The 19,929-nt window shown below is 51.3% G+C and overlaps 2 protein-coding genes and 1 non-coding gene across 3 annotated transcripts; 1 reads left to right on the top strand and 2 right to left on the bottom strand.

Annotated features, from left to right (window-relative positions):
* Window positions 1-372: 372 nt before the first annotated feature.
* Window positions 373-445, bottom strand: trnaa-agc (transfer RNA alanine (anticodon AGC)). The gene has a single exon. It is a non-coding gene; the product is annotated as a tRNA-Ala (tRNA).
* A 55-nt stretch (window positions 446-500) lies between these two features.
* On the top strand, window positions 501-12,989 carry brd8a (bromodomain containing 8a). The gene is given in 22 exon segments (XM_062453798.1): window positions 501-519; window positions 637-700; window positions 1,308-1,404; window positions 1,554-1,623; window positions 1,716-1,765; window positions 1,967-1,982; window positions 1,984-2,090; window positions 2,299-2,379; window positions 2,584-2,648; window positions 3,086-3,228; window positions 3,462-3,653; window positions 3,823-3,904; window positions 4,642-4,785; window positions 5,679-5,842; window positions 6,580-7,063; window positions 7,179-7,217; window positions 7,220-7,790; window positions 8,052-8,144; window positions 8,284-8,352; window positions 8,959-9,241; window positions 10,904-10,948; window positions 11,854-12,989. Coding segments are annotated over 21 exon segments (2,874 nt in total). The 5' UTR covers window positions 501-519; window positions 637-681; the 3' UTR covers window positions 11,914-12,989.
* A 446-nt stretch (window positions 12,990-13,435) lies between these two features.
* On the bottom strand, window positions 13,436-19,924 carry dnajc18 (DnaJ (Hsp40) homolog, subfamily C, member 18). The gene is made up of 8 exons (XM_062453794.1): window positions 19,274-19,924; window positions 18,722-18,902; window positions 18,079-18,224; window positions 17,642-17,851; window positions 17,320-17,432; window positions 16,916-17,025; window positions 15,274-15,446; window positions 13,436-14,712 (listed from the first exon to the last, which is right to left on the bottom strand). Exons 1-8 carry the CDS (start codon window positions 19,398-19,400, stop codon window positions 14,588-14,590), a joined length of 1,185 nt encoding a protein of 394 aa, XP_062309778.1. The 5' UTR covers window positions 19,401-19,924; the 3' UTR covers window positions 13,436-14,587.
* Between the last annotated feature and the right edge of the window lie 5 nt (window positions 19,925-19,929).

Below are 19,929 nucleotides of genomic sequence, written 5' to 3'. Positions count from 1 at the left end.
AGTGTTCAGGATTATAAAGCCGGTGGAATCATCTCGAAATAAACCTAAATAACACAATGAATCAATACATAATAAAACAAACTTACATCCTTACCCCCAAGTAAAACTCACATGCCAATAATGTATGGCTTACAGTTTCAAACTGTCACCATATCACAAACTATCACCATACCACCATTGTCACTGGCCACCTTTTGTGTCATCGTACAAGTCATCTAACTTAACATGCTTCAGTAGCTTGACATCGCCAGACCAATTCTCAAATCGGGTACGCGTTTGCCAGAACATATACAATACGAGCTCTTAAAATATGCCGGTTTCCCGGGATAATACTTCGACATGATTGACAGTTTCTCTCAAAGTCAAAACGTTTGGAGGATGCGGGCATCGATCCCGCTACCTCTCGCATGCTAAGCGAGCGCTCTACCATTTGAGCTAATCCCCCGGTGAAACGTAAATTGGAATAAATTGACCAATATTCCACATCAAACGCAAAAAGGAAAAAATACATAATAAACAGTAAGTACATTATAGATGTCTGTTGTGAAGCAAACACTTGCTATTTACAATTTTATGTTAAACTAAAAAGTATAATTAACAATCATCGAATGAACATTGTATTGGTTAACCCGACAGGGATAAATTCAACTTGGGAGGGTACAGGGGAGGAGTGACAAGAAGATGGCGAGCGGGGTTGGAAGTGAGTAAATAACGAGTTATAACAGTATTTATACATAGCAGACATACGCATGACAGTTTGGGTTGTCATGAGCCAGATAACAAGTTGCATGCTATGACAATTTATACATGAAGTAAATGCCATTTGTATATATACTAACCATGTATAGCACAACATGCATGAATGGCTGAGCTAGTAGCCACCTCCTGCTACTGTATGTTAAGGTACGTTAGCTCGATTACAGCTAGCTAGCTAGCTAAATCTGACTAATACGCAAAATATGCACAGCTGCACAGCCGTCCTAAATATCAGCCGGATAGCTAACATTATGGCATTTTAATTTATTTTACAAAATGATATTTTCTATTCTTAGAATGTTTTACTCCTCTTGCACAATATGTTCGCATGATAGCAAGTGACATTTGCAAGCATGACCCTCCCTCGCACATTAGGTTGGGCTTCATAGGTTTTTATGATCAGGACAAGATGACGGCTTTGGTTGACCAAGCTGAGAAGAAAACATAAAGTTTGACATGAGCTTTGAACCAAGAGATTCGGAACAATACTGAGCTATGTATGGATATTGATTTACTCCTTTTTCCTCATCCCCCTAAAACTCCATCTGCAGAACACAAGTTGCTCTCCATGGGGCCTACCGAACCATGGTCAGTAAGGGAAAAGCTGTGCTTGGCCACCTCTGTCATGAAGAGTGGAGACCAGAACTGGTACTGTAATCATATCACTAATGATATCCTATTACATAACACTTTTTTTTTGACTACATACATATTTGGCCACAGGATAGAAAAAAAAAAGGAAAAATGGACTAAAAATAGATCATTATTGCACCTTCGTTGTAATTTAATATTTTTAGGGTGTCTGTCAGTCGAGCCATTAAACCCTTTGCAGAGCCTGGACGGCCCCCCGACTGGTTTTCACAGAAGGTAAGACGGCAGACATTTCCAACCGAAAGCAAGCAGATGGCACCTCAGAGTACAGTGTGTTTGACCCTCCTCTTCTCTCCTTTTTCTCTCAGCACTGTGCATCTCAGTACTCCGGACTTCTGGAGACAACCGAGGCACCGAAGTAAGTAAAGAAACTCGACATCAATCATCTTTGGGATGTTCTAGTGCTGTTTAATGGGGTACCATTCCCCTTGGTCACCTTTAGATAAGACACGCTTGTGGTATGATGCAAAATTACCGAGACATGGAACTAGAACATCCTTAAGTCTGTAGGTAGGTGGATAGCCTATGATATCTGTGGTACGGTGTTTGTTCCACACAGACGGAAGCGGGGGGAGAAAAGGGGAGGTGGTGGAGACGGTGGAGGATGTGATCGTGCGCAGGCTCACGGCGGAGAGGATCGACGAGCTCAAGAGGCTGATCAAGGACACCCAGGAGAAACACAGGTACGCCCGGCCCCACAGCGGCTCCATTCTCGTCAGTCGGAGAGCAAGACAGCCCGTCTCTCGTCCATAGTGACATCATAGTGAATTCTGTGGACAAAGGCATCCAGGAGCTGTGGGCTACTTGACGAAGCAGGTTTTTCTTTGTCTCTCTCTCTCTCTCTCTCTCTCTCTCTCTGTTTGTTTGATTTGCGATCTGCGCCGTTCACAGGAAGCTGAAGAGAGAAGCTGAGCTGATCCAATCAGGCCACCTGGACACCCAACTAGAGGAACTATGGAGCGACATTCTGCAGTAAGACAAACATCTGTATAATAACGGCGTTATTCCGGCATTAGGCACGTTTCACACGCCTGTTTTTAGCACCCAAGGAATACCTTATTGGCTTGAACGTTCATATTGGATGACACTCTTTGTCGGTAGGACACCCAGGGAATTCCTAGCCAGTGGTTGCCCCAGAGAAAATGTGACCCTCGTGTGACCTTTGTGTCTTATCAGGAAGAAGAAGGAGGACGATGAAACCGCCGAGGAGAAGAGAAGGGCGACAGACGCAGCCTATCAGGGTACGCACGACTCGTTCGACGGACGCCTGTTCCGAGAAACGCTCGTTGTAGCCACGCGCTTGTTACGAACGCGCGGACCGGGCGTCGTCCAAATCAGTTGCCGCTCACCGCCTGGTGTTGGATTTGATTTGATTAAGATCCTCATTAGTGGATGCAGAAAGGCATCAGCTACTCTCCCTCCGGTCCACACAGAACACATAACTACGAAAAAACAAAAGCGAAAATCATCCTCACCACCCCCCAAAATAATAATAACAAGGAAGAACGGAATTCAAATAAACATACGACGCACGTTTATGTCTGACACAAACGGCCGCGCAAATTGTGCTTCGCTAGTCTTTTCCGGAACTGGCCTTTCTCGTGTGTGGTGTGTGTGTGTGACGACTGAACTAAGAGCAGTCTTACCCCTGCCGCCCCAACCCCTGACCCCCTTCCAGCCAGACAGGCGGTGAAGAACACCCCTAAACGAGTGCCCAGTGTGACTGTGCGATCCCCCCCGGGGTGCGGTTCGCCAGGCCTCGAGTTCCCCCACGGTGACGCGCTGCCGAACCTGGCCGAGGATCCCGGCTCTTCTGTCCCTGTGAGTCCCTGTCAGGGGGGATGGGGAAGGGCTAGGGGCAGGGCTGGGGGCAGGGCTGGGGTCAGGGCTGGGGTCAGGGCTAGGGGCAGGGCTGGGGTCAGGGCAAGGGGCAGGGCCAGGGGCATGTCTAGGCGCAGGGCTAGGGGCTCCAAGGAGACATGACTGGAGTTCATGAAAACAATCGCACACACGGTGCAGGTGTAAAGACAAGGGCCTTTCCCTTTGACCTCCAGGCCCCCGGAGCAGCAGTATTCATGCCCCTGACTGAGACCTCGGTGCCTGGGGCTGGAGAGGGGGGCCTGGGGGCGGTCCTGGAAGACTCCCTGCAGAAGAAGCTCCTCGTCCAGAAGGCTACACCCCCCCCCTCCCCCCTGCTCTCTGAGCTGCTGAAGAAAGGCAGTCTTTTCCCCACCAGCCCTAGACTGGTAAGTCTGATTAAAAAAAAATTAAATAGAAAGAAAGAAAAATGAATAATTAAAAATTAAAAAATTCAATATTTCTTTTTAGCACATCCATAGCAGAGGCCTGGTGCAAATGCGGGCAGTGCTGAGGCAGAGGGGTCTTGAACGTACCTCTGTGTTAACTGTCTTCCAGGTTGGCGATGGCGACCTGGCTTTGACTGCAGCACACGACTTGCAGCTGACTGCGCCCAACATACCTGGCTCCCAAGCAACAGGTAAATCCACAAGCACACCCCCCCCCCCCCCCCACACACACACACACACAAACAAGCACACCCAAAATTGTGTACACACCCAGCTTGCTCACAGGGCATACTCTTGCCTAATACTACATAAGCGAGAGTTGCGAGGATATATATGTGGAATGTTCTAGCGCCGCTTAGCCTCGCGATACTGTTCTGAAAACCGCTGCTTTTTTGTGCTTGCGTGCTTAAAGGCGTTATGTCTGTTCTGGAAGGGACTCTAAAGGCCGTGGGGAAATTGGCTTTGCTCGCCCCCGACCGGAGGTTTGTTTGGAAAGATAAAACTCCCAACTTTGAAAAGAGCATTTACCGCTAACCTGTATCCTCGAGCGCTAAACAGTCAATATTGACGATACGACGCAAAAAACACTCTGGACACCTTCCTGTGGAGCTGTTGAGACCACAGGTGGTGTGGGATAAAAGGTGAAGACATTCAATTAGTACAACAACGTCCACAGCAGAGGAAGAATCCCCCCTCCTCCTTGTTAGCATATCGTCATCAAGTTCCAAATGAACGCATGTCCGAGGGTCCAGGGAGAAACAAGTTTGATTATTCCGACCCTCCATCAAAACAGCCCTGCATTACAATCGTGGAGTAAAATCAGTGTATTCGTGTGTGTGTGTTTGCCCGGGCAAACCTAATGCTTCCCCTGCCCTTTGTGGATGCTGTCTATGTTCTATGTGTGTGTGTGTGTGTGTGTGTGCGCCAGGTGCCCCTACACTGTCTCGTCTGCTAGAGGCTGGTCCTGCCCAGTTCTCCTCTCTTGGCTCCTTGTCCAGCCCGGAGTCTTCCGCCGGCATCCCGCTCACAAGCACAGCCCCTGCTATGGACTGCCCTGCCGCGCTGCACACAGGTCTCTTCCGCTCGTCTCCGTGTCTGTCTGTGCTCTATCCTCCCCCCCCACACTCCCTCCCTCCTTTTCCTCTCTGCCCTCAGGGAAGTGTTTAGTTTTTTTGAAGGGGAGCCTCCATCTTGTTTTGAAGGAGGGGTATCCTAAACCCTGTTCTCACCTGGTCTGAGGGGCGTCTCCGGCGATTTTGATCCCGAGCAGGACAGCCGTGCGGCAGAGGACATCTGGCGTTAGAGCGCGTCTCTGCGCGCCTCCCCAGGGATTTGATTTCCCGAACGGTTTTTGTTTGCAGAGAGCAAAAGCTGTCGCTGTTTTTACCCAGCAGGAGGCAGCAAAGGGCGCTCCTGTGCCTGGTCTTCCGGAAACGAACGGAAGCAGAAAAAGACATCAGAACAACACAGACTGGGTACTAGGTGGCATCTAATTACGTCCTGGGTGCATTCACATCTGTTCTCAGAGCTGTCCTCTGGTGATTGGACCACCCAAGATGCGAGTTAATGCCAGGTGTTAACAGGGGCTATCACCATGCACATTTTGAAATGGACAGCTGGACACTTTTTGCCAAATGATTTAGCAAACGTTCAATTCAGCACCCACAGATTCACCAGTGTTTTTCCAGTCATAGAGTGACGCAACCGTTATATTTCATGGATTCCAATCGTTTGGTTGTTGTTATTAGTGGTTGCTAATACTGCAGCAAGCGTAACCAATGTGATAGACATTCGCCCATTCAGGCTGGGGGTGAACATTGAATGTGCCCCACGAAACCCGCCGGATGTCAGTTGCGTTGTTGCACTGTCTGAGGTCAAACCATCCCATCTCATCTCACCATGGCCGGTCTGGAAGCCACGCGGTCGGAATGACCCGGAAGCCCTTCCCTTTCTGTGTGTGGGCAGGGGGAGAGGAGGTGGCGTCGGCCGTGCCGGCGGCGTGCCAGTCTGGCCCCGGTGGGGAGAAGGTGCCGGAACTGGGGGAGGAAGACCTGGTGACGGTATCGTACATGGGCGACGAGCTGGACCTGGAGACGGTCGGAGACATCATCGCCATCATCGAGGACAAGGTGCCCCCCCTGTCTGGGATTGAAAGCGATCTATCCTTCTTTTCCTCAACGAAGCTCCGGTTAAGACCTCTGGGGGTTGGTTGAGAAGCGTATTGGAAGGCGGGTGGGTTAGATTAAATCCCTGTGGTGCTCTGAGGTCATGTTTTGATACCATTGAGATCGAGTTGATGTTAATGGCGATTTCAGGGTGAAGACTTGTTTGTGACTTGCTTGGCACTTTTAACCCTCGTGCTGCCTTCGGGTCACATGACCCAAAGGTTCATAACGAACCATCGTTGTGTTTACCCAATTTTACCCAATACAAAAACAAATTAAAATAATTTTCTTTTAACCTTTGCAATGTGGGGGGTCTGAGACAGCCTAGCTGTTAAAAGAAAATGCTTCACTTTGTCTTTGTATGCGGTAAATCTGTCGCAATACGACGGTGGGTCACAATGACTGATGGGTCAGAATGACCCGAAGATAACACAAGGGTTAAAGGTCTAAACTCGATGGGAAAATTGTGACTGGCTCCCTCCTCGATTGAGATATCGAGGATTGGGATTGAATCTAGCGAGTCATCTTCATCAAAAGTAACTTTGAAGTACAGTTACGTTTTATGCGTGGTAACGTAGCAGGGAACGCTGAAAACAGGTTGCGGCATAGTGATAAGTAAGGTAAGGAAGGGTCCCCAAGGTAACGGAAGGTTCCGGTGACGCAGATTTTCTAATTGAGTGTCCCGTCTCCCCTGTCTCCAGGGAGACGAGAATTCGGAGGCCCTGGACGCCGCCGCCGTCGAGGCTGCCCTGTCCCTGTGTGAGGAGAGCGGCCACGCCCTCAGCGGCCCCTGGGAAGCCCCCTTCAGGGCCCCCGAGTCGGGGGCCCCCCTCGGAGCGGGACCCTCCCAGCTCTCCTCCCTCCACCCAGCCTCCATGCACGCCGGCCTGGAAGGGAAGAGGGAGTCGGGGGGCCCGAGGGGGGGCTGCGGCGACGGCTCCGACCGGTGCCCCTCGGCGTACTCCCTGGGCGTGGGGGGGGCCCCGCCGCCCCCCTCCTCGTCCTCCTCCTGCTCGTCCTCGTCGTGCGGGTCATCGGGGGCGACGGAACACGGCCGGGCCTTCCTGCAGGCCAAGGCCTCGGGGGGCGGCGAGGGGGAGGGGGGCTTCGCCGCCTCCTCCCGCGGCGCCAGGAAGCGTGGGCGCGAGGCGTGGACGCAGCGGGGAGCCAACGCCACCTGCGGAGGTCATTGACGCACACGCGCGCACGCGTCGTGGGACGCGCACACGCACACGTGTAGACGGTGGTTTCGTTTGGCGATGTCATGTGGTTGGTTCTCTCATCAGCTTCTCTTTTCCAGACTTGCTCTCTGAGGGCGCCCCCGCGACCGCCGTGCACCGCAAGGTCAGACACGACAGGACGATGACGACGGCGTAGTTGGTCATGCCGTCTTGCTAGGCACCTTAGTTTCCCTGGAAGGTCGAGATCCGTTCCACTCACCTTTCTCTCCGTCTCTGTCTCTCTCTCACCCACTCCCTCCCCCCCATCGCTCTCTTTTTCTGCTCCTCCCCCCCCCACCCCCCTCTTTATTCTCCTGCCCTCCATCTCTCTCACTTTCTTTCTCCCTCTCACCCACTCCCCCCATCTCTCTCCGTCTCTCTTTCTCCCCACTCCTCCCCACTCCTCCCCCCCACCTCCCCCTCCAGGAGGACGAGGGCCCGAGCGACGGCGAGGACGGCAGCGTGGCGTCCGACGCCAAGGAGCCGGCGGGGGCCGGCGGCGGGGGCGAGGACGACGACGGGGAGGGAGAAGGGCCGGAGGAGGAGGAGGAGGGATACCCGTCGGAAGCCGAGGGCGAGCTGGAGCGGGCCAGCGAGAGCGAGGACGGCTCCAGCCTCCACACGGCCTCGTCCTCCCTGCGGCTGCACGCCGCGGCCGACTCCGTCCCCAGCAGCCCCGCCTCGTCCCAGTTGTGAGTGAGCTGCGAGCGCGCGGCGCGGTATAGTGTAGCGGGCGCCCGCGTAGTCGGGCGCGCGCGGTATGGCGTCGGGTCGAGTGATGCGAAGTGGGTACGCCGCACAACGCAATGTGGACACACACTCACGCCGGAAGTGTTTACGCCCTCCCTTTTGTGTGTGTGTCTCTGTCTCCCCCTATCTCTCTCTCTCCCTCCCCCTCTCACCTTCCTTCCTCCCTCCCTCACCTCCCTCCCTCTCCGGTGCTCCTCTCCCAGCTCCATGAGCAGTGAAGACCAGGAGGCCATCCAGGCTCAGAAGATCTGGAAGAAGGCCATCATGTTGGTGTGGCGCGCCGCGGCCAATCACAGGTCAGAACCCCCCGCACAGATACACGACGAACAACATGAGCATTCACTGCTAGCCAGACGCATGCTAGTATATGCCCCCCCCCTCCTTCCCCCAAATAAAAAGTGACGTGCGTGTGTGTGTTTGGTTGCTTTGCAACAGGTACGCCAATGTGTTCCTACAGCCAGTGACCGATGACATTGCTCCAGGGTACCACAGTATAGTACACAGGTAAGAACTGGGGAAAGTCTGGGCTGGTCATTCTCTTCTCAAAGTCACTTCAGGAAGACACCTCGTGGGGCCTGTGCTACACTCCGTTTCGGGCTTCACGCCAATGGTCCTTCACGGCTAGCCTCACTCGCCTTGCCGCTAACCATTTCCTCGCTTGTACATCTACGTCGAGCCTTCTCCCCCCTGTCCTCTAAGTCAAATCGTACGGCCCCTTTTTGTTTGTATTTTTTTTTTTACAAGCAACGCCACACAGAGGCTTCACATACGCCCACAGAACTGCACCTAAACCCTCAAGGAAGACACCTGGAAGCTCCCAGGAGAACTCACGCCCCCTCCTCTCTCCTCTCCCCCCCTTCTTTCCTCCTCCCACTCTCCTCTTCTCCCCCTCTCCTCTTCTCCCCTCCTCCCCCTCTCCTCCCCTCCTCTCCTCTCGTCCTCTCCTCTTCTCCCCTCCTCCCCCCTCTCCTCTTCTCCCCTCCTCTCCTCCCCTCTCGTCCTCTCCTCTTCTCCCCTCCTCCCTCCTCTCCCCTCCTCCCCTCTCGTCCCCTCCTCTCCTCCCTCCTCCCCTCTCGTCCCCTCCTCCCCTCTCGTCCCCTTCTCCCCTAGGCCCATGGACCTGTCCACCATCAAGAAGAACATCGAGACGGGCCAGATCCGCACCACGGCCGAGTTCCAGCGCGACATCATGCTGATGTTCCAGAACGCCGTCATGTACAACAGCTCGGACCACGACGTGTTCCACATGGGGCTGGAGATGCAGCGCGACGTCCTGGAGCAGATCCAACAGTTCCTCGCCACGCAGCTCATCATGCAGACCTCCGAGTCGGGCATCAGCGCCAAGAGCCTGCGCGGGCGGGAGAGCGCCCGCAAGCAGGACCCCTCCGACAAGGTAAGGGGGGGGGGGGGTCATAGAGGACACTGGGGCAAGTGTGTGTGTGTGGGGGGGTCGAGGTAAAGTTTTGCGGAGGGTTGAAAGGGGGCAGGCAGCGTTGGAAAGGAGTTATTCTTGGGGGGGGCAAAGGGTCGAGGACCGAGGTTTAGGCGAGTCTAGTATGGGAGGTAATAGGGAGAGAAGAATCGGATGCTTCAAGAAGCAGTGGGATATAGGGCAGGGGACAAAACGATCGTTTGAAATTATGTTTGAGTCACTGGGTTTTAAAGATGGAGGGGCGGGCCTTCACGAGAACGACATTCGGAACACAGTTCCAACGTTGTGGAAGAAATGTATATTACCAGACCTAGGGACTGCTGTGCCCGGAGTCGTGTGAGTATTTTTTCGATGTGGAAAACGAGCACGTTTTCCCCACGAACGGCCGTCGTCCAATCATTCTGCTGACGTTCGGTGTTCGTTCCTCATCCCTCACCACTGACGCATGAACACATCTGCTGCTGAAAACGGGACCAACTGTGGCCCGGAAAAAAACTCTCACTTCACAGTCCGGTCCATTCCATCCCTCCCCTTCCTTCTTTCTTCACACTGTCTGTCGTTTTTTGTCTTTCGTGTTTGCGACCCCATTGTGTTTGCCCCTCTGTGTTTCTGTCTGTTATTGTTTGCTGTTTGTGCGTGTGGGAGCGTCAGAGTTGGGGGTCGGCTGTCGGAGTTCAGACTTTAAACTCACTGAATGTGACTGGAATTGGAATCAAATTGAAGTTGCGGAATTTAATTGACAGTGAAATGGAGTGTAGCAAGGTCGTTTGGGCCTTACTAAATCGTCCAAATGAAAGGTTTTATTCTAGCTGAATAGTATTCTAATTAAAATCACAGACATACACAAAATGTCATCAGGACCTTGAAGGATATTCCTGAGATTCACAAATTCACTTTCACATTGCACTTTATTGATTCAGAGGCACTCCAAATGTTTCTCATAATGCGGTAGTTCATCCACAACGTATTCCATGGCTCTAATGTGCTTCTGACAAAGAACGCCTCTAAAATGCACCCCGATTCCAGCAAAGCTCCTTTAGGCCTCGTTCCACAAATTGGAGCCGATTCGAATGAGTTCCACAAATACGAAACCAAATGGACCCCGACTCTGGCGCTTTGTATTCCTCGTCTGATGAACTCGTCACACTCAGCATCTGGAGCTCGTCGTCCTTTCTTTCGGACGGTTTGGCAGGTCGGCCATTATCACCCGTCCGTCAAACAGAAAGTAGGACGAGGGAAAGAGCTGGGCTCTGCCTCACATCCTCGCTGTCCGGGTGTGGCACGGAATGACTGCTGGGCCTCATCGTGAAATTGTCCTTGTGCCCACTTTGTGTGTGTGTGTGTGTGTGTGTGTGCGTGTGTGCTACCGCTGTTACAGTGTGTCTTCTGTGTGTCGGTCACTCTGTCCCCTCTTCTTCCCTTGCGCGCTCTCTCTCTCTCTCTCCCTCTCTCTCTCTCTCTGACTGGATCTTCTGTCCTCTCTCTCTCTCTCTCTCTGACTGGATCTTCTGTCCTCTCTCTCTCTCTCTCTCTCTCTGGATCTTCTGTCCTCTCTCTCTCTCTCTCTCTCTCTCTCTCTCTGACTGGATCTTCTGTCCTCTCTCTCTCTCTCTCCTCTCACAGGACAGTGTCCCCATGGCCTCTCCTGCCTTCCTTCTCTCTCTCTTTGTAAGTACACTGACAATAGCCGCAGCTGATTACCCGCTCAAACCGTTTTTTTTCTGTTCATTTTTTTCTCTCTCCCCCCCCCCTTCTCCACACACACACACACACACACACACACAGTTGTGGCCAAATAAGGTTCACTAAAAACGAGTTGAAATTTGAGTGTTTTTTCGTCAACATTCTGGATGTCACTGTTTATGTATAGCTTTATTTTTGGTTTCAAATCCTAGCTAGCTAGCATGCGTAACACGATTGGGTGTTCTCAGTGTCATTTAGAGCATAACGTGTACCCCATAAAGTAATATTTATGGGAAAATACCCCACCCCACTTACAAACGTCTTTGTAACTACCTTGATAAGAGCTGCAGCCCATAATCTGCTAAAATGGTTTTTACATTTTTTTCTTGCTTTCTCTTCTCTCTCCCTCATTCAGATATATTTGAATATTATAGAAGCTTTTTCTTTCAAAACCAGCAAGATAGCATTCTTAACATAACTGGGCATTGTGGTACAGTTACACAGAATACCGGTAGTAAAAAAATAGGTCAGTAACGATTGCAGCATTTTTAGCTTTTTCCCCCCCACTGTCAACCGCAAAAATAAGTATGTGGATATACCAGCACATTTATTTTAGGTCAACAGTATTCTGGAATAAATTGTGCATTTGAATTAAGTGTATAATTAATTTAGTACCTGTGGAAATATCCATCTTAATCCTTATACAGGATGCCGTCAACCAGTCTAGGTATAAAAAAAAAAAAGATGATAAATAATACAATTCCTGGATAAGCCATTATTTGGATGTAGATAGCATTTAATACTCACCTTTCCAATTCATAATCACAAAATCCATCATCTTATAAAAGTCAACTGACAGCTTTTTGACATTTCTTGCCCCGCTGTACCAGGACGGGGGCACTAGAGGGCGCCGCTGTGCCATAGAGGCCGACCTGAAGATGAAGAAGTGACCCGGAGGATGCCTGGAAGTCTGGGAGCGCGACGGGACGTCTGATCGATGCCCTCCGCACCCCCCCCCCCCCCCCCCTGATCCGACACGGAGGACACCCCTTGCTGGGTAAACCCCTCTTCCTCCCATCTCCTTCACTACATGGACCCCTCTCAGCTTTAAAAGTGCAATGCTATCCACTCATGTCATGTAGGTGAAATTAGACAGAACCCCCCAAGAAAAGCACTTATAAAACCACGAGAGCCTGGTTGTGTTCCGAGGGAACGAAGGACCTATTTTTATAGGAACGAATGCACTTCTCGTCTACCCTCCTCCCTGATGGGAAAAGGGGACGACATCCTTACCTGCACATCGGTTACCAGTCTTGTCATGTCGGTAACGCAGATCGGTACATGTTTAACGTATTAAGACAAGGTCATTTTGTTTCATCTGGGCCAGCTGAGGAGGTAGTCTGGGTGCAGGGCGAGTTGTCTGGACTACACTGTGTTAGGTCGACGACGAATGGCCGTAACCTTCCATTGTGAACATGTGATGTGATGTGTTTTGAACGTACTCTTGTCTAGTATTGTACGGGCATGTCCTGTTGTGTACATACGCCTTCGTCAAGGCAGTCATGAATGTTTGGGAAAACAATAAACATTGCTGACTAAGAATGCTTGGTTCTAACTAAGTTCTCGTCACGCTCAAAAGGCCCCCCCGGCAGAAAGAACCAGGTTCCAAACTCTGGATATACTAACTGGAACAAATGAAAGCTTTCACAATCAAACGCCACAAGTGTCGGAACTTCTTCCTTTGAATTTTTTATTATTAAACCACCAGCAAACCTATACTGTGCACAAATCAACTGAACACCACATCTCAGTCAAGTAGTGACAAACAGTTACAATACTTCGAACCCTCACTGACCAAGTCTTCTCGACCAATAGCAGACAGCCCCAGTACAGGTGATTGGTGACTGGGCGACCGACCTGCTACATGTGTCGTCTTCATAACCGGACGTCTAGAATATCAAGTGTGAGAAGATACAAACTACAGCTCAAACGAACTTGAGGGGGAAACGAAACCTACATGAGAATGCTGCTAGTAACAGTCAATCATGGGAGTAGCCTAGCACTCTGGGTTCATCAAGTACTGGCGCTGTTTGGGTGTGTATTTCAAAGGGCTGGCCGATATTATGAATATTAGCGATAATATTGCAATAATTTTGACAACGATGTAAAATGAGAAAATATAGTGAATATCGAATATAAAAAAATCTAATCACAAAGAGCATGTGCACAAACTGAAAATAGCACGCGCACAGGCACTCTCTTTTTCTCTCTTTGTCCTGTCGCATAAGGACCTCTGCATTAATTGTTCCATGTGAGGTCCATTTTGTCAAGTTGCAAGTACCATGTTATGGCAACTGCTTAAACTTGCACTACACATTTTGTACTTTGTAACAATAGCTGTTCTATCTAATAGTTTTTGATGTTTTCTAATGGGGGCAAAAGGAAATCATGTTTTTTTTATTATTTAAATGCAAATGCAAACATATCGAGATATATATCGAATATCGTAAATTTGATAATATCGAGATATATATTTTTTTATATATATCGCCCAGCCCTAATATTTCATGTGAACTGTTATTGTGCCACAGAGGGGATATGGAGAGGATGAGATGCTGGGCATGGCTAAAGCTTCTCATAGGGCTGCATGCAGCAAGTGTGTGTGTGGGAGGGGGGCTTTCATATAAAACAACATTACAGTGTTTCCAATCAGTCTGACCAAATGGACAATAGGATGGACAACAGCATCGTCGCCTTTTGGCTAGTCTTGTAGTGCACAGCAAAAACGGACCGACAGGTATCTCCAGTACCACACAAAAGATCCGTCGTTAATAGAAAGTGGATCTAGTGGATTATAAAGACCTAGAGCTCATTGATTTTTGTTTCGCTAGACGGAAGTAAATCTACACATTTGTTGACTTATATATTACTTTTAAAACATTTACCATCTCATTTTTTCACATTACAGCAGCTTTCATCCCTCTGGAACACTGGTTAAGCTTGACGCTTACTGCAGTTTTCATGGCACTGCACTGGAAAAGACTAGAACCTTCTTTCATGAACGAGAACATTAATACAAATGCTCAAGCCATACGCACCCCGAAGAACTATTTAAGAACACTCCGATACAGTGCTGCCGACAGACAAAATCAAATCAATCATTGACTATCCTAGTATCTGACACACGCACGAAAAAATGAAACACAAACAGATAAGCGACACAAAGCTTGAGCATGAAACAAGCCGTCTCAAACCTCGGCCACAAGCCTTTAATTCCTTAATGTAAGGAAGTAACACGATGGCTTCTGTACATCAACACGACAGTGCCACGGCCAGGCGGGGCCTGATCCTGTTATCTACATAGGGCCAGGGTTGGCAGCTTACATGCATATTCTTCCTTCCAAGAGGAGAGAAGGCACTGTTTTCTCCCTCCCCCTCCCCCCCCATCCCTCCTCCCAACTTCAAAGGGCGTTGTCCACCACCGTTGCACTGCTTGAGGAGAGACATTTCTTGGAGAGGAAAAAAAAAAAAAAAAAAAAAAAGTGACCCGGTTTCATGAATAAAAAATAAATAAACAATACTTTAGTGTAAGATACAGCTCTCTGCTCGTCCCTCCAGAAGTCCTCAGTCTCCCCTCTGCCGGCCGACAAAGCGATACAGCTTGTCGCAGTGGTCCAGCTTCATGGACTCGGCCTTCTGCTTCAACCGGTCATCCCTGTACAGCTGGCCCAGGTTGGCCAAGTCCGACTCTGAGGGGGGAAGGGTAGAGAAGGGGTTTGGCGTGAGCGTGGGGGAAGACCGTGTGCACGCAGCAGGCGTTTGGGTGTGTCGGCTTTGGGGGGGGGGGGGGGGGGGATATTTGGATCAGTTTCTTTTGGTTTTTAGTATTTTTAACCATGTGTTTGGGTAAAATGATTAATATAAAATATATATTCTAAACTACTGACAACATTTCTCCCAAGTAAAAACATAGTAATTTACATAACGTACTGTAAACTACCATCCGTACCAATGACAAAAGCTTCTGTAAACGAGCGTTAAGAAGAGGTTCATCCCTACTCTAATGAGACTCGCAGTGACGGCAGGCCTCCTGCTGAACAGGCCAAGAACGGAATAATCCGTCTATTATTTTGTTCCCGTGTTTTCAATAAGACTGCTGTTGACCTGCGGTACACTGCCTTTGCTACTGAGGTCGACAGCTGCGCTAACTACGACGCGGGACTGAAAAACCAAACCCTTTCTTCCATCCCCACCTCTTGAGCCTACTTTCTCAGAGGAACGAGGGAGGGAGGAACGAGGGGCGGCCTTACTCTGCTGTTTCTCCTTCCAGCAGGTGTTCTGCAGGTGCTCGATGTAGTCGCTCTCGATGCTCTTCTCCAGCTCGTCCAGAGCGTCCCCGCGGTACTCCTTCTGGAAGCCCTTATCCACGTAGTAGGGCACGCCCATGTTCTGCGTCTCCCGGGAAACCACCAGTCCCATGGCCCTGGGGGAGGGGGTAGAAAAGACGACCGCGGTGAGGGTTCAGGGATTCGGACTGCGACGTGGCTGGTTTGGGTTATGGAGGTGGGGGGTTGGGGGGGGGACTCACGGTTTGTAGAAGAGGCTGTAGGGGGGGGGGACGACTCACGGTTTGTAGAAGAGGCTGTAGGGGGGGGGGGGGACTCACGGTTTGTAGAAGAGGCTGTAGGGGGGGGGGGGGACTCACGGTTTGTAGAAGAGGCTGTAGGGGGGGGGGGACTCACGGTTTGTAGAAGAGGCTGTGGGGGGGGGGGGGACTCACGGTTTGTAGAAGAGGCTGTAGGGGGGGGGGGGACTCACGGTTTGTAGAAGAGGCTGTGGGGGGGGGGGGACTCACGGTTTGTAGAAGAGGCTGTAGGGGGGGGGGACGACTCACGGTTTGTAGAAGAGGCTGTAGGGGGGGGGGGACTCACGGTTTGTAGAAGAGGCTGTGGGGGGGGGGGGGACTCACGGTTTGTAGAAGAGGCTGTGGGGGGGGGGGGACTCACGGTTTGTAGAAGAGGCTGTGGGGGGGGGGGGACTCACGGTTTGTAGAAGAGGCTGTGGGGGGGGGGGGGACTCACGGTTTGTAGAAGAGGCTGTGGGGGGGGGGGGGACTCACGGTTTGTAGAAGAGGCTGTAGGGGGGGGGGGACTCACGGTTTGTAGAAGAGGCTGTAGGGGGGGGGGGGACTCACGGTTTGTAGAAGAGGCTGTGGGGGGGGGGGGACTCACGGTTTGTAGAAGAGGCTGTGGGGGGGGGGGGACTCACGGTTTGTAGAAGAGGCTGTGGGGGGGGGGGGGGGACTCACGGTTTGTAGAAGAGGCTGTAGGGGGGGGGGACTCACGGTTTGTAGAAGAGGCTGTGGGGGGGGGGGGACTCACGGTTTGTAGAAGAGGCTGTGGGGGGGGGGGGACTCACGGTTTGTAGAAGAGGCTGTAGGGGGACGACGACTCACGGTTTGTAGAAGAGGCTGTGGGGGGGGGGGGGGGACTCACGGTTTGTAGAAGAGGCTGTAGGGGGGGGGGGAGACTCACGGTTTGTAGAAGAAGCTGTAGGGGGGGGGGGGGACTCACGGTTTGTAGAAGAGGCTGTGGGGGGGGGGGGACTCACGGTTTGTAGAAGAGGCTGTGGGGGGGGGGGGGGGACTCACGGTTTGTAGAAGAGGCTGTGGGGGGGGGGGGACTCACGGTTTGTAGAAGAGGCTGTGGGGGGGGGGGGGGACTCACGGTTTGTAGAAGAGGCTGTGGGGGGGGGGGGGGGACTCACGGTTTGTAGAAGAGGCTGTGGGGGGGGGGGGACTCACGGTTTGTAGAAGAGGCTGTGGGGGGGGGGGGGACTCACGGTTTGTAGAAGAGGCTGTGGGGGGGGGGGGACTCACGGTTTGTAGAAGAGGCTGTGGGGGGGGGGGGACTCACGGTTTGTAGAAGAGGCTGTGGGGGGGGGGGGACTCACGGTTTGTAGAAGAGGCTGTAGGGGGGGTTGGTGGCCATCAGCTGCGTGAACACAGAGATGAGGATGAGCACCAGGACAGGAAGCAGCTGCAGCAGGGCCGTGAAGGTGTTCTGGAAGGACAAAGACGTCGTGGGGCCACGCCGGTGAGCAACGCCCCTCAAAAGTCACGTCGAGCAAGCGTCGAGTCAAGCACCTCCCAAGTGGAGCGCAAACTCAATTTCTGCATTTCTCAAAGGACACCGTCACAATTCATTACATTTTCAGACGGGATAACGGTAAGAAATGTCCCTGCGCATTTTTGGGTTGATTTAAGACGCTGTCCTCACTCAGGAGGAATTAATAGCATTCTTTTGCAAAAGCTTTTATCGGGTGAATTTCAGGTCGACTTCGCTCGGAGCCCTGACCTGACTGCGGTTCTCCTCCACCTCCTCCTCGCGTCTCTCGTAGGGGCGCCTGCGTCGAGGCTGGTAGAAGTTCGAGTAGGTGGCCCCTTGGTTGGTGTACACGTGGATGTTGCCTAGGAGAACAGATGACCCAACCCTTAATGAGACACTCGGCCAGGCGGTTTAGACCGGCCAATCGCTCTCTTTACACCAACTCTCCGGATTAATTAAAAAAACAACACCAAAAACGAAAAACATTACGCACACCCAGACCCTACTTTCAAACGCAACTCCTCGATTATGGTTCTCCATTGTACGTTCACACACACACACACACACCCACCTGTGGGGAACCTTCCGCCAAAGAAGATGTTGAAGAGCTCCTCGGGGGAGATGTCGGCCTCGAAGTCCCTGTTGAAGGAGCGGTTGGGGGCGTGGCGGGCGTGGGCCCCTGGGGGGCCGTGGGAGGCATCCGAGGGAGCCTGTTCCCCGTACTGGTCGTACTGGAGACGCTTCTCGGGGTTGCTCAGCACCGCGTACGCGTTGCCTATTGCTGCAGAGAGCGCACACAGAGAGAGATAAATAGATAGAGAGGGGGGGGGGGGGAGATGCAATAACAAAATGAGGGTGGGAGAGTCTCACAGAAAGGGGAGGAGGTGGGGTGGGGGGTTTCACCAAAGAGGGAGAGGAGGAGGGAGGAAGAGGGCTCGAGTCAGAAGAGGGGCAGGCTGGCAGAGGACGGCAGTGTCCGGCGACTGCGTCGAGGCCGTTCCCCTTTACCTTTGAATGCATCCGTGGCCCCCGGGGCGCAATTCTTGTCTGGGTGGAACTTCAGGGCCAGCTTCCTGTAGGCCTTTTTCAAGTCCTCGTCACTGGCATCTTTAGAAGCGCCGAGGATCTCATAGAAGTCCCTGCATTTCTTTATCCTGGGGGATTAAATAAACGTACGATTGCTAGCAGGCCAGTTTAGGACTAATTTCGGTAGTGTGTGCGCACCATGCCTGCATTTATACTCAGCCCTTACTGAAGGTGCAATATCATATTCAGAAGGTGCAGGAAACTAGCCTGGGAATCTGCCAGCTCATGTTTGGCCACCCTCCAATTCAAACTGATTTCCACCCCAGCCTGAATAGTGTTTGCGCCCGTTGAAAACGCCCCTTGGAAATGTAAAATGAACTGAGAGGTTCCAGACTAATACGCTTTTGTGTGAGTTGGTCTGGCGATGTCAGGCTTTCAAGAACCACCACCAACCCCCTCCCCCCCCACCTGTCTCACCAAGCATCATCTTAAATATCAGATGGACACCCACTAGATAATGAATAATTGAATTCATCATGCTACAAATAACCATGGAGAATCAACCAATGATGGTAGCGGTGGTATAAAAGGTCGTGCAGGCTATCCATTTCATTGCTGTTCTTACCTGAAAACCCCCTGCCGCTGTTCCTCTGTGTAGCTCTTCTTGTCCTCGCTGGATCCTGCGCTGCCTTCCTCCCCTCCTCTCCCCTCTCCCAAATCCTCGTTCCTCCATCCTCTAGGCGGGGGAACGTTGTGACTCTCTGGGGCGGCGGAGCTCCCGTTCCTCACTATCGCATCGATAAGTACTAGAAAAGAGGGAGAAGTGCGTAGGATCAGTACAATTTTCTCTTTAAACGTATGAAAAGTCTCTGGAATAAGCTGTACGGTATTCGTAAGGCTAAGCCAAAGCTTGACATTTGCACGCAACTCCAACTATAAAATGTCTTACTATATATATAAAAAAAAACAACAACAACTGAATATCAACAGTGAGTGCAGGTCATGTCGCTAATGAAAATTGAATTCTGGAGTATGTATTTCAAGATAAACAGTCGTTGCAACGAGCATGCATTATGTAATTCTCATTTCATAAGCTACAGACGTTGCACTTTCTATTTAAACATCCAAGCTGGCAAGCAATGGTAGTTAAAGAGACGGCCATTTATGGCACAATTACCTCTGGCCCGAGTACTGGGGTATATCTTTTGGGCTTCATACAGGAGCTGAAGTGCCTTTTCTCTCCGTCCAGACCGCAAGCAAAGCTTTGCTTTCTCTATCAACCGCTCCGATTCCTCTTTATCCATCTTAACTCGTTAGGTAGCCAGCTGTTGATAAGCGCAATCGGCTAGCTAGAAGGAGGTCGTTAGCTACCTTGCTAACCTCTTAGCCAGAAAGCTTGATGATAACCCTGGCCCCAGAATGGTGGTGGGCTAAAGAAACCAAGAATTGCTGGCTGTGATCGCACAGATCGGTCACATCTGCCTGTTCTCAACCCGACGGTGGCCTCTAAGCGTAACTAGCTCAATGTGTTTGCAAACAGCTAGCCTAGCTAGCCGACGAAGCTACTAGCTAAACGGCTAGTTAGTTTTGGTTAGCCAGCAGCAGCGTTCGGTTACGACGCTTCGCAGTGTCCGATATCATAGCGATGACGCTTGGCTGTAACCTTTGAATTGAAGCACAAAAACAGATGTCAGCGCGGCTGTTGTTATAGTCAATATTTAGTCAAACCAATGACGCGGATTGAAATTCGCTAACTATCGAAAATTCGATAACGTTACGGAGACATTTAGCGAGCTAACGCCGACATTTATCAGGCTCGTATTAACCTCCATT

The sequence above is a fragment of the Osmerus eperlanus genome, chromosome 27 (assembly GCF_963692335.1).
Source record: "Osmerus eperlanus chromosome 27, fOsmEpe2.1, whole genome shotgun sequence".
NCBI classification, from domain to species: Eukaryota; Metazoa; Chordata; class Actinopteri; order Osmeriformes; family Osmeridae; genus Osmerus; species Osmerus eperlanus.
This window is presented reverse-complemented; position numbering and strand designations above follow the sequence as displayed.

What these genes read in the sequence shown, in the direction of transcription:
- dnajc18 (XM_062453794.1), bottom strand. Translation starts at nt 19,400, where the DNA reads ATGGATAAAGAGGAATCGGAGCGGTTGATAGAGAAAGCAAAGCTTTGC. An exon ending in TACAGCCTCTTCTACAAACC is followed by an intron (nt 15,447 to 16,915) that starts GTGAGTCCCCCC and finishes CCCCTCCCCCAG; the next exon opens with GGCCATGGGACTGGTGGTTT. An exon ending in CTGGAAGGAGAAACAGCAGA is followed by an intron (nt 14,713 to 15,273) that starts GTAAGGCCGCCC and finishes TTCCCCCCTCAG; the next exon opens with AGTCGGACTTGGCCAACCTG.